This window comes from Myxine glutinosa, chromosome 6, assembly GCF_964187855.1.
Source record: "Myxine glutinosa chromosome 6, kmMyxGlut1.1, whole genome shotgun sequence".
NCBI lineage: Eukaryota > Metazoa > Chordata > Myxini > Myxiniformes > Myxinidae > Myxine > Myxine glutinosa.
The window spans coordinates 150,553,009-150,566,477 of record NC_136266.1 but is presented as its reverse complement, the minus strand read 5'-3'; the positions used below and the strand labels follow the sequence as shown (position 1 = coordinate 150,566,477).

General features: G+C 48.5%; 1 protein-coding gene across 1 annotated transcript in view; it reads left to right on the top strand.

Moving 5' to 3' along the window:
* The window catches only part of LOC137413928 (striated muscle preferentially expressed protein kinase-like), a 165,838-nt gene that overhangs the window by 86,305 nt on the left and 66,064 nt on the right, over positions 1–13,469 (top strand). The window contains exons 18-20 of the mRNA XM_078780752.1: positions 128–154; positions 2,928–3,077; positions 4,223–4,268. Coding sequence (XP_078636878.1) covers positions 128–154; positions 2,928–3,077; positions 4,223–4,268 — 223 coding nt within the window. The remainder of the gene's footprint in view (positions 1–127; positions 155–2,927; positions 3,078–4,222; positions 4,269–13,469) is intronic.

Below are 13,469 nucleotides of genomic sequence, written 5' to 3'. Positions count from 1 at the left end.
TCAGTTTAACACGTTTGTTTTTCCTGCAGTAACAAAATGGAGTAAATTGTCTTTTACTTCACCCCCTGACCCTGATCTTTCTACCCCTTGCCCCCTCCCATTCCAACACATCCCCTCCCCACCACAGGCCAGTTGGAGTCCTGACGTATCTTTGGTAAGTCTAATCAGATGAAGGTTTTATGTGTTTTTACCTCCGCCACCAAAGGTGGATGGAGGTTATGTTTTCACCGCTGTCTGTCCGTTTGTCTGTCCGTCTGTCCGTTTGTGAACAAAATACCTCAAAAAGTTGTGGACGAATTCGGACGAAATCTGGCAGAGATGTAGCGTATGTGACCAGGACGAAATGATTAGATTTTGGTGAAGATCCGGATTCGGATCCGGCTACTAGAATTTTTAAAGTTATTCTTCACCATTGGGAGATCGGGCCAAAAACGATACATAGCAGGACATCTCAAAAAGTTGTGGACGGATTTGGACGAAACTTGGTGGACCGGTTGGGTGTCTGACAAGGAAGAATAAATACTATTATGGTGAAGATCTGTATATGGATTCGGATATGAGAATTACTAATTTATTAAGTGATTCTTCACCATTGGGAGATCGGGCCAAAAACGATACAGAGCAGGATATCTCAAAAAGTTATGGATGGATTTGGACGAAACTTGTTGGACAGGTTGTGTGTGTGACAAGGAAGAATCGATTCGATTTTGGTGAAGATCCGGATCCGGATCTGGCTAGTAGAATTTTAAAAGTAATTCTTCACCATTGAGTGATATGGCCAACCAGGTGGAGGTACATGCTCCCTACTGAGTGCCGTTCTCGTCTTCACCCTGTTTTCCTCTTGGCTTTGAGTCAGCATTATTTCACAACTTCTATATTAATCATTTTGTATGAAACCCTAAAGGTAAAAACAGTGCTGCAAGTTGAGGACAGCTCTTAAAGTTGTCAGCTTGGATTTACGAAAAGTAGATCATTTTTAACTATGAAGTCGTTTCTGATTGGGTGGATGAGGATGAAGTATGGTGGATTTAGTATATCTAGACTTTCAGAAAATGACTGGTCAGGTAGCTAACTGGATTGCAAAACTGATTAGTGTTCGGAAACAGAGTGGTTGCGAGTGGAAAGATGTCTATCTGTGAGGATGTAAGTAGTGGGGATCCTCATGGATCAGTACTAGACCATTATATCTCCCGTATAAAACACGTATAAATGGATGAATAAATCTCCCGTATAAATATATATTCCCCATCATAAGAGTAGGTTTTAATGGCCAATCTTTTAACACGAATGTGTGTTCACTACGGTCTATTTTTGAGGACAAAACAAACTCGAAAAACATTTTCCACAACAGAGTAATTGTGTCTCTTTAATTGGGATTGTAGACGGTGGCTTGCAAACCAAGCCTCAAGGGCGGTGTACAGAAGCGTTTTTTAAAATAACAATAAACACAAGGTGCAGGGAGGTGAAATTTGTTGCACATGATGTGCAACGCGTGCAGTATATTGGGTGTTCATTTACATCCACATGATATCTAATAAATAAAGAAGATCTAAAAAGCACACATAACACTAGGCCAAGGCTTCAGACTTTGGCACGCTCATGAGGCTGTACTGTCCAATAAACTGTTCCAACCCGTTATTTTTGATTTGCTTTTTACTTGTAAATTAATAATTTATATCAATGATTTGGACAGTGAGTCCAGTCTGCCTTCTAAATTTGCACATTATTATGTACAGGAATTTGGTGAGGCCTTATCTCAAATATTGTGTCACTGTATTGGTCACCACATCTATATATATTTAAAACACAGTTTGTGTGTGTGTGTGTGTGTGTGTGTGTGTGTGTAATGTTACCGATAGACTCCTAAACGGAGAGGCTTACGTGCTTGATATTTGACATAGACATGGCCATTGAGCCTGGGACGAACATGGCCGAACTCAAAAGATTTGACGATCCATATTTTTTATTCATATTTACCTCAGCGCATTTCAGCGCACGGAATCAACGGAATCAGAGCAGGTGGGCGCTGATTCGCTCAGAGCGATCACGTGATGACGCTATGACGCTATGACGCTATGAACGATATGAACGCTATGAACGCTATGACGCTATGAACGCTATGACGCTATTAACGCTATGACGCTATGAAACGCTATGACGCTATGAACGCTATGAAAAAAAAAATCGCTCGCTTTGCCAAGGGGCTCGCTCCCCCCCCCCCCCCCCGTTCCCCTCCCCTCCCCCTCCCCTCCCCCACCCGGCAATGCCGGGTACTTCTGCTAGTCTGAGTATAAGGATGGAGCTGCAAAAGACAGAGTTCAGCATAGAATGTGTTTGATCAATTCCGGCCCGAGCTATACTAATCTAGGAAGGGCCCCCAAAAACTACAGGACTCTACACATTAGAAAAAGGTGATTACCAGGGGATCCAATATAGATGTTTATGATAATGAAAGGAATAGACAAAATAAATGCAGAAGAGTTTTTCAGCAGAAAGGACAGGCTGGAGGGTAAAGAAGAAGGGAGTCAGGACTGTCGTGGGTATCGGGGTATTTTCTCGAATAGAGTAGTTAATGCATGGAATGGCCTCCCTGGAAATGTGGTGGCAGCAGAAACAGTAGATAGGTTTAAATTGGAGTTAGGTAACTATAAGCATTGGAGATAGAGAGGTAAATGGATATTGATGGGACTTGTGGGTAGTTTGCGTGTGGATGTATGATTGTATACAGGTGTGGCGATTGTGATGTCTGTGGGAGGGTCTCATGAAAAGGTGAAATTGTGGTCGCTGTTTGGGGAGAGTGGGAGTGCGGGTGGATGAATTAGCACATAGGCCATGATTAGTAGGACCTATCTTTGAGATATCTCCGATACTTGCTTGAAATGGAAAGCAGTAGCTCATGCAATGGTGACGTTGATGTTTCTTTGCAGTCTGCATGGAGCAACACCCTTCGTTGGAGAAACCGACCGGGCCACACTGCAGAACGTCCTCCGTGGCTGGTCCTGCCTCAAACGGCAACAGGCCAAGCTTAGTACTGCATCTAGAGACTTCATCCATCAATTACTGGCTCAAGAGAAAACGTACGAGCACTTCAAAACATCAAATATGGTGTCACATTCAAATCTGGAATTGTGCTGTTGGTTCACGAATTATCAAACAGAGTGACCACTATATACGTCATGGGTGTGTGTCTGTCTGTGTGTCTGTCTGTCCGCAGCATAACTACCCGATGATATCATCCGATCTTGAAGAAACTTGGGTGGGAGGTTGATATCATGATCTAGTTGTGTCCTGCGTAGAGTGGGCGTATTGCGCCCATTGTGGGCAGAGCGACGCCCGAAAAAGATGTCTTTTTAGGGGGTAATCGAGTTCAAGCTACATCTTCTCCGAGGGAGTTGGTGGAATCTGACAGGGGTTTCGGTATTTGGTTAGGCCAATGTCATGTGTCTAGCCCCACGGAGCTCGATTTTTCATTTTCGCCCCAAGGTCAAGGTCACAAGGTCACGAAATTTAGAAAAGTCGATTTTTGATGGTTTTATTACATTGTTTGCTTCCTGATAGGGTGAAATGTTGTACATGATCTTATATTATCACATACATCATGAAATACAAGTTTTCCAACAAATTTCAGAATCTTCGACCTTTGACCTTTGAAGGTCACAAAGGTCAAATTTTCAAAGTTGTCTGAATCGAACCGAATTTTTGGTATTTTGTAGCTAACTAACCTCATAACTGATTATACATTATTTACTATCTCATTTCAACGTCAGTAACCTTCGTTTTGACATTCCCGGCCCAGCACCACACACAATTACGTACAGCTGGCTCTTAAAGGCTTGCGCACGCAGCGCATTGGGACCCTTTGTAAATAGGCATGTACACCGCATGTCAGGGGCCGACACCTGCCACGTGGGCCCCCGACCCCCCAGTTGGGCCTGTTTCGGTTATAGTCCGTCCTTTGTCATTGAATACCGCTCGCTCATGAACCATCGTCGTCTCCTGACTTGTTCAATATTAAAATTCTAAACAAAGCGTTAAAATGATTTGGAACTCAATTTTCTAAATTTCAGGGCTGGAGCAATGTCGTCTCAGTCTCATGTGTGTTTTTGCTTGTTATTTCTTGCCATCGATAGTACATCATGTTTTAATGATCTTCCATGTATATGAAAAAGTGGAACTTCTCAGGAAGGTTTTTTTTTTGTATTTGTATTTGTTTCTTGACCAGGGGCAGACCAAGTGCTGAAGAATGTCTGAACCACCCCTGGCTTCAGGTGGGTCTTGCCAATGATGAGGTGATGGATGTCTGCCATTTATAGTATAAACTAGCGGCACTTTTGTTAGCCAAGATAAGCCGAATCCCCTATGCCTGTGAAACACTGGAGGCCGCAGTACCCTTCTTGGTCCACCAATGGTGGGCAATGTTCTGCGGAACATTCTTGGAAATGCATTTTATAATTTTTGTCATTTTTGAAATGTTTTTATTGATCACAGCATATAATACTCAATATCATTATTAAATGAGAAGGTTCCATTATATTGTTACAGACGCGGTTGTGGATGTTAGTTTACCGAGCGGTTTGGTATGACCACGTCTGCACAGTTTACCCGATTATGCTCGAACGTTGACGAGTCGCGCTACGCTAGGTCAATGAAGGAAAAAGACACAACGGCTGGGATTCAAATGACACGACACCAAGGGTTCAGTTCTCAAGACCTCCGGAGGAGGTTATATTATGGCGGAAGGTTAGATTACAACTACAAGAGGGACAGCATAGAAAGACAAGCACTTAGACACACTCTTATATTAACCCCAACAGACGACAGATAAACGGGACAAAAACTGACTCACACGGGGATTGATGGCAAGGAAAGGCAGGATCGATGGCTCCAGGTGCACCTGGGCTCAGGGCAGAATCGACCCGGTTCGGTCCGGTCCAAAGATGCGGGGAGGTATCGTCGCGCTGGGGGTGGCGGTGGCTTCCTCTGCTCTCCGTAGTTCAGGCGCATCTGACCTCACATCCGGTAAGTCGCCGCGTATATCCGGCGGGGAGTGACACGCCCTCGGCTCGTTAGCTCCGCCCCAGATGGAATCGGCTCGTTGCTTCTCATTGGGTGCGTGCGGGGGGGTTACCGGCTCCGCCCTTGACGAGGGGCTGACAGGGAGCCCCTTCGTGGTAACCCCGTGGAGCGCATGGTCATGGCGGCTAACCGAGCCGGTGTGAGGACGCACACTCCCCCCGCGCGCCGTTGTTGTAGTTGTTGTTGTAGCTGTAGTTGTTGTTGTTGTTTGGGGAAGAAGATGGGAGGAGGTATGGGAAGGTCCTAAACTCACTACTGGTGCCATATAATCACATTCTGGTGCAACGAAGAGTCAGAATTAATGGAAACGAGTCCTTAACTGACATAGACTAAGAATAACTAGCAAGATGTCCGAAAGTTGTCTACGTGAGATGCGGTGGACCTGGGCACGACATTTAATGGGGGAAAAAGGGGAGGTCGGTTCTACAGAGTGTTATTTACAGGCAATGGGACTAGGGAATGGGGGATTGGGGATAGTTGGGGAGTATTGGGGAAATAGGGGAATATTTACAAGCGGATATGGAGGCCAAATTCCATATTCGCAACATTGCACCCTTCTCTACCCTCGGGGCGTCCCGACCCGATAAATTTTTACCTACTTTAGTGTGGCACGCAGATGTAGTTCCCTCTACTATTAACTCTATCCTGAGTGCGACAGTTTTACAGATATTCCCAAATGAGTAAATATGTCCCCCTGCGACGTTGCACCCTTCTCCTCTCAGAAACACACCCACAGGATAACCGAATCCGGAAAGAATTCGCAAACTAAACATACAGCCGGTAGGGAGCATTATTTACACGACTACGCTGCTATTTACACTACGATCCAGGACCTGTTTCTGGAGGAACACATGCAGATGTTATGCATAGAGAGAGCACGCATGCCAGCATCGATACACCAACCCACGAGTGCTCTGTGGCCTACGGCCTTTAATAATGTGCAGAGCACCCCTTCCAAGCATCAAAAGCACCACCCCATCACACAGTCAGCACCATCCGGTGCACCAATAAAGTGTCTATAAATCATTGTGTGGTGTCGCAGCCGGCCGATGTTCTGCCGCTGGTCTTGCCTTCGTGTGGTGCACTTGGCCTTCTTACTTCTTTAAAAAATCAAGAAAGGCGCCAACCGCGTCCATTTCTGTATTGTGGCCGTCAGGGGCCAACTAAGAGTGGTTCACCTGTTTGGCATAGGTGCCACGTTGACCCATAGGTCCTTCCACGGGTGGTGCTTGGCCGCAAAAGAACTGCGGTCCATTGTGGGTGGCCACAAACATTGCGGTCCATATGGTGTATCGATCCAAGCAGCAAGCAGCGAAAGTGCAGGCCCACAACTGCGGAGCCAGCACCTCTCTCTCCTCTCTCTCTGCCCCAAAGCCAGATCCTCGGAGGTGGGAGACAAAAGAAGCAGACAAGTGAGTAAGGTGGTAAGGGCGCAAAAGTGCACGCAATACAAGATGATGCACACTGGGGGCACATGGGAACCAGGTGAGACAGGTACGTTCCTATCGTACGCCCCCCCCCCCCCCCCCACCAGGTAACCTACATGGCCCCTCCCTTACCCCTTACTGCATCCACAAAACACAACACTACCCATAAACATCTACTTTACAAATCAACAAACGTCACTACTGTCTTCCCCGTTCCTCCCATAAACCAAATTCGTCTTCTCTCCCTCCTAACCAATCAAATTTGCCATTTTCAACTCTCATCAAAATTTGCCATCTCCAACTCAACATCATAATTTGCTATCACCAATTCATCATCAGTCCCTCCTAGGGAGGGAGAGATGGAATCACCCCAATGTCTCATCCACGTCGTGATGCGTCTCACAAATCCGACAGCAATTCTCCTTCCTGCAACACAAACAAAGAAAACACAGGTGTGGAGTCATCATCATCACCACAGGTAAGTGGCTGCGTATGGTGCGACAGGTTCATCAATCCTAACTATTTCCTAAATGACTTTAACAACTTTACACTACCCGGGGTCTTTCTCCGGCCAAACCAATGGCCCTCTTACACTATGGGTTCTAAAAACCAATTCCCATTGGCCAAACTGTGGTGCTTTTCAATTTGGGGTCTCACTCCCCCGATTCATCTCCCGGTGCCCTCGCACAATTTCTGGGCCGCGGCGTGTACCTCTCCCAGCGGGTCTACCCACCTGCACACCTCCACCACTGCAGTTGCCTCCGAGCTTACCTGCTCCTTACCCTAACCTAACTACCTGGGGAAGGCCCTCTGGCGCTCTCCCCACTCGGTGCCCTCTCTGGCACTGGGCTACCCGGGTCCGTCCTCCGGATCCTCGGGCCCCATCCACAACTCTACCGGCTCCCAGAGCCCACCCGCGGCCTCACCTGGCCGACATCCTCACAGTGGTGGAGTGCCCAACCAACTACACACACTAACAGGCTACACGCCCAGCCATTTCCACAACACTAATGCACCCATCCAAGTACCATTCTGCAACCGCACCACAAATGCCAATATCCAACCACAATTTACCTATACCCTCTACCTAACACTTACACTACCCGCCCCGGGTACTCGTGAAAGGGGTCCACTCTTCCCCCATCCACACCTTCGCACCATGCACACCACTCCGTACCACCTACTCCAACTCTCTCCACACACCTGTACTTGCACACCTGTGCTCTCATTCTTGGTGCTGCCTGCACCCTTCTCTCCCCAAGCGCATTCGCGCTGATCCACACACTCACTACTCATACACTGTTCCACACACCTGTCCAGTTGCACACCTGTGCAATCACACCTGTTCAACTCTCAACCACACGGCATCATCTCATCTAACTACTCCCCTCTGAACTTGCGCTTCCCAGTCGTCCCTTTAAACTATTGCGCTCCCACGTCATTATCATCCATACTAATCTACCTGCGTCCCCACTACAGGTATCAGTCACTAACTAAACTTAACGTTACCTAATGTCATCTTCGCTAGATCCCTATCAATATAACCTAACCCACCCGGGCTAGTTTTCACTGCCATACACCCCATAATCTATTGCTCCTTTGCCCCCCTTGGGAAGGGTGGCAGGGATGCCACCCTGACCCACCGGACCCATCGCTCACTACCAATTTTGCACATCAAATTTCAACAAATCAAAAATTTGCCAATCACTGCCCATCATCTGCCAATCACTACTGCCAATCCCTTGCCAATCATCAAATTTTGTTTTTCTCTAATTTTGGGTCCAAAACACTAACCTCATCACCCAGTCTACTCACTAATGCCTCTCGGTGCGCCAATTCCTGTCCAAAGCCCGGCTTCGTAAAGCCAAGCCATGAATGCGGGTTGTTTGGTGCCAGCGGCTGGATACGTCCCGCATTCGGTGCAGGGACGGGGGCTTACCCGGGCCGAGATCCCACGCACCATCTCGGCGTGGAGCCATCCAATGTCCCGATCTCGACCTGCCGGACTGCCTCAACAAAAAGTGGTCGCCATGACGACCCTTTCTATCGGGCTGCCCGCTCCGCCTAGTGGAGCACGGACGCGGCCGTTCAAAGCGAGGCCCAGCACGCACCGAGGGCCCGATTCGGCTATAAGTCGTTCTAAACTCTACCCCGTCTAACGTCGATGCTTCACCTGGACGCTTACACCCCGCAGCCCGTTCCTTGCTCACACATCCAGCCGTTTCCATGCTCCTCGTACCTTTCCTTACACACCTCGGTACACCCATTCCACTCACAGCCTTGGTCACACACCTGACCACCGAACACTTTGGCACACATTCGTTGGTCGCACACCTCACCAACACACCTCTTCGCGCCCCCTCCTCTGTCACCTCCTCTGTGACAATCACAGGTGTGCTCTCATTCGCACACCCAACCACGTGCCTCACTACCAATTCCAGCGTGCATTCCCACTCACGCTCTACCATTCCAGGTGTGCTTCCTTCCTCACCTGTCACAACCAACTCACGCTCCGTGTCACTCTTACTACTCTCACCTCCACTCTTGACAACGCACTCACCCTTACTCTTGACAGCGCACTCTTTCCTCATGCACCTGTCCGTTACACACCTTTCCCGCGCACACTCTCCCGTTACACCCTCTGTAACACTCACCACAGGTGGACACTCTTCCTTACTTTTGACAGCGCACTCTTTCCCCATGCACCTGTCCGTCACACACCTTTCTCGCGCACACTCTTGCGCACACTCTCCCGTCACACCCTCTGTAACACTTACCACACCGCGCTTCCATGTGCTCCCTCGCACACGCGCTACGACCGACTCACTCTCGCCAGCACCCTCACTCCTTGGCACGCACTTTTTCCTCACACACCCCAGAGTCGGACTTTCTCGCACACCTCCTTTTTCGCACACCAGACCTGTCGCACACTTCACCAACGGCCTCTCACGAACACCCGGGTCCATCTCGACCCCCAAGCTTCTTAAATCCCCTGGCGCATCATACGCACGACCATATTGGTCACCACTTACACCGGGTCCTCTTCCTCTTCGCTTCTCCTCCATCACCTGCGAATCCCTCATCCGGTTAATGAGCACATCATCACGATCCAAACACAGACTTTGGACCAATTCTTTTATCTCCTCTTTTATCTCTTTCTTATCCCCTCTCCGTCGCTTCTTAATTTCGCTCACCCCTTCTTCCACTTCTTCTAATTTCTGCTTCACCTCCTTTATTCCCCGGTACGTCTCCTCAAGCTCATCCTCTATGGCTACCTTGACCGTTTCCATGTGCGTCCTCACCTGCCGGTCCTTCGTCTCCATTACCTCTATCACCTCGTCCAACCTCGTTGTCAGTCCCTCACGTACCATCTGACATTCCCTCTTCGTCGCTATCAAGTCATCTTTTAGTTCTTTCTGTGTCGCCTTTAACCCTCCTAATACCGCAGTGTTCCTTTGAACCTGCTCCGTTACTTCTTTTTGTCCCTCCGTCAGCTGTTCCACCTCCTGCGTCAGGTCCTCTATGCCCCCTTGCAATTTTATAGTCCCCTTTCTCACCTCCTTCTCCATGTGCTCCTTACAGTGCCTCACCTCCTCGCGCACTCCTCCGACCTCCTCACTCACTCCTCTTCTGATCTCTTCTCCCATCACTTGCATCTCCTGCCCAGATGCCACCCTCATCTGCTCCATTTCCTCCCTGTGAGCATCCAGTTTGGTTTCTACCCCCATTCTGACCCCCTCTATCTGCTGCTCCATTTGTTTAACTTCCCTTTCCGCTTGGTCCCTCATGTCCCTCAATTTGCCTTCCATACTGTTTTCTAACCCTATTAACCCATTCCTCACCTCTTTTATCCCGTTGTCTAACCCCTCAAAATTATTGTCTAACTTCCCAAATTTCTTGTCTAACTCCTCAAAATTATTGTCTAACTTCCCAAATTTCTTGTCTAACTCCTCAAAATTATTGTCTAACTTCCCAAATTTCTTGTCTAATCCCTTAAAATTATTGTCTAACCCCTCACTGGTACCCCTCGCTTCGTCCCTCATTACCCCCATTTGGTTTCCCATTACCCCCAATTGGCCCTCCAATCGCTCACTCTGAGCATCCATCCGGTTCCCCATTACCCCCATTTGGTTTCCCATTTCTTCGCTATTCTTGTCCATAAGGGCCTTCATTTGTAGAAAAAAAAGGTTCAAATCCACCAGGGGCGCTGCCACGGTCGCGGGCGCGGTGACCAGCGAGGCGCCATTTTGCGCTCCCGCAATGTCGGGCACAACGACGCTATTTTGTGCGTCTGCTACCCTCGCTGCTTCGCTCTCCTCGCGTCCCTCAATTTGGTCCTGGACCGACCCTGCCTCACTCTCCACTACCGGACCCCAGCCGACTTGGTCTGCCATAGCGCGACTTTCAAAATTCGGGTTTTTATTTCCGTATAACAAAATCAAATTTCGCCGTTATAATTTCGTCGAGCGCGGGAAACGCGCTCCGGGTCGATTCTACCTCCTCAAAGTTTGGGCCTAACAAATTTAGTCCCGGGTCCGAATCCCACTCCTCGACACCAATTGTTACCGACGCGGTTGTGGATGTTAGTTTACCGAGCGGTTTGGTATGACCACGTCTGCACAGTTTTCCCGATTATGCTCGAACGTTGACGAGTCGCGCTACGCTAGGTCAATGAAGGAAAAAGACACAACGGCTGGGATTCAAATGACACGACACCAAGGGTTCAGTTCTCAAGACCTCCGGAGGAGGTTATATTATGGCGGAAGGTTAGATTACAACTACAAGAGGGACAGCATAGAAAGACAAGCACTTAGACACACTCTTATATTAACCCCAACAGACGACAGATAAACGGGACAAAAACTGACTCACACGGGGATTGATGGCAAGGAAAGGCAGGATCGATGGCTCCAGGTGCACCTGGGCTCAGGGCAGAATCGACCCGGTTCGGTCCGGTCCAAAGATGCGGGGAGGTATCGTCGCGCTGCGGGTGGCGGTGGCTTCCTCTGCTCTCCGTAGTTCAGGCGCATCTGACCTCACATCCGGTAAGTCGCCGCGTATATCCGGCGGGGAGTGACACGCCCTCGGCTCGTTAGCTCCGCCCCAGATGGAATCGGCTCGTTGCTTCTCATTGGGTGCGTGCGGGGGGGTTACCGGCTCCGCCCTTGACGAGGGGCTGACAGGGAGCCCCTTCGTGGTAACCCCGTGGAGCGCATGGTCATGGTGGCTAACCGAGCCGGTGTGAGGACGCACACTCCCCCCGCGCGCCGTTGTTGTAGTTGTTGTTGTAGCTGTAGTTGTTGTTGTTGTTGTTGTTTGGGGAAGAAGATGGGAGGAGGTATGGGAAGGTCCTAAACTCACTACTGGTGCCATATAATCACATTCTGGTGCAACGAAGAGTCAGAATTAATGGAAACGAGTCCTTAACTGACATAGACTAAGAATAACTAGCAAGATGTCCGAAAGTTGTCTACGTGAGATGCGGTGGACCTGGGCACGACATTTAAGGGGGGAAATAGGGGAAGGTCGGTTCTACAGAGTGTTATTTACAGGCAATGGGACTAGGGAATGGGGGATTGGGGATAGTTGGGGAGTATTGGGGAAATAGGGGAATATTTACAAGCGGATATGGAGGCCAAATTCCATATTCGCAACAATATTACGAAGAAGAGAACGGCACTCGGTAGGGAGCATACCTCCACCAGGCTGACCAGTTTACGTTTTGTATCCGACAGATAGGCCTGATCTCGATCTGGACTTGAACCAAAATCGAATCGGCTTGTTCTTGTCACCGAACCATCTCATCCACCACGTTTTGTCATAATCCGTCCACAACCTTTTGAAATGTCATGCTATATGGTTTTTTGACTCCATCTCAATTGTGAAGATTCACTCAAATAAATTTTAAAAACTCTCGGATCCGGATCTTCACAAAAAAATTAATCAATCCTTCCTTGTCACACATCAAACATGTCCACCAAGTTTCGTCTCAATCACATTAATCGCGGCTTTGCGCGTGCGGGATCACTTGAAGCACACAAGAACCTTAGCTCTTTTAAAATGGAGGTTTATTTCCCACACAAAAAGAACCAGGGGACAGTGATTCAGCGAAGCCTGGTGGTGGCTTAGCGGTTAGGGTGCAGGCTTGGGATCCTAGGATCCTGAGTTCGAATTGCACAGCCTGTCATCCTTCGGAGGTCGGCAAATTGAGTACCAGCTTGCTGGGATGAATGATCCCGGTGTGTACCCCGGTTTAGAATAGGTACACCGTATCCCTGCGCATCGAAAGAGCGTGACCAAGGGTTGGTGTCAGGAAGGGCATCCGGCCATAAAAACATTGCCTCAAACAGGGAGCCATGATTGTCATGGGGCCCGCATGGCCAAGCCCTGCTCTAGTGGGGAAATATGGCCTTAAAATGATCATTCATTCATATTCAGTGATAACGATGGCGGGAAAGACGGCAGGTTGAGGGGGAAATTAAGGGGGCTCGGAATCAGAATAGATAAATAAATAATTATATGCAAGGGGATAAAATCTAAGACACCTAAGTTGCCTCGCATCAGACTCAATCACAGATGGGGAAAGGGAACAAGAACTGGGTGGGCCTTAGCTCGCTGGTGGAGACGTTGAAGCAGGCGCAACGAACCAACGATGAACACGCAGGGCCGCCGAGAGCCAGAATCGGCTCCGGGGCAATACTAAGTGTAGTGCCCCCCTTCAAAAAAAATTTTTTTTTTTAAACAACTTATGTGGAGGTTTCTTTATTTTCGTCATCAGAAACCACCAAAATGAAAATACATATGATGCTCATAACCCGTGAAAGGTGTAGCCGCTGTGAGCTCAAGGTCACATGACTGACGCCATCTTGGTTAGCACCACTTGGCTGACTCATGTTGTGGATTCACTTTGTTTTAAACGCGTCCCAGATTAAAAAGGCCAAATAAATGTTTAAATACCGGTTTGTG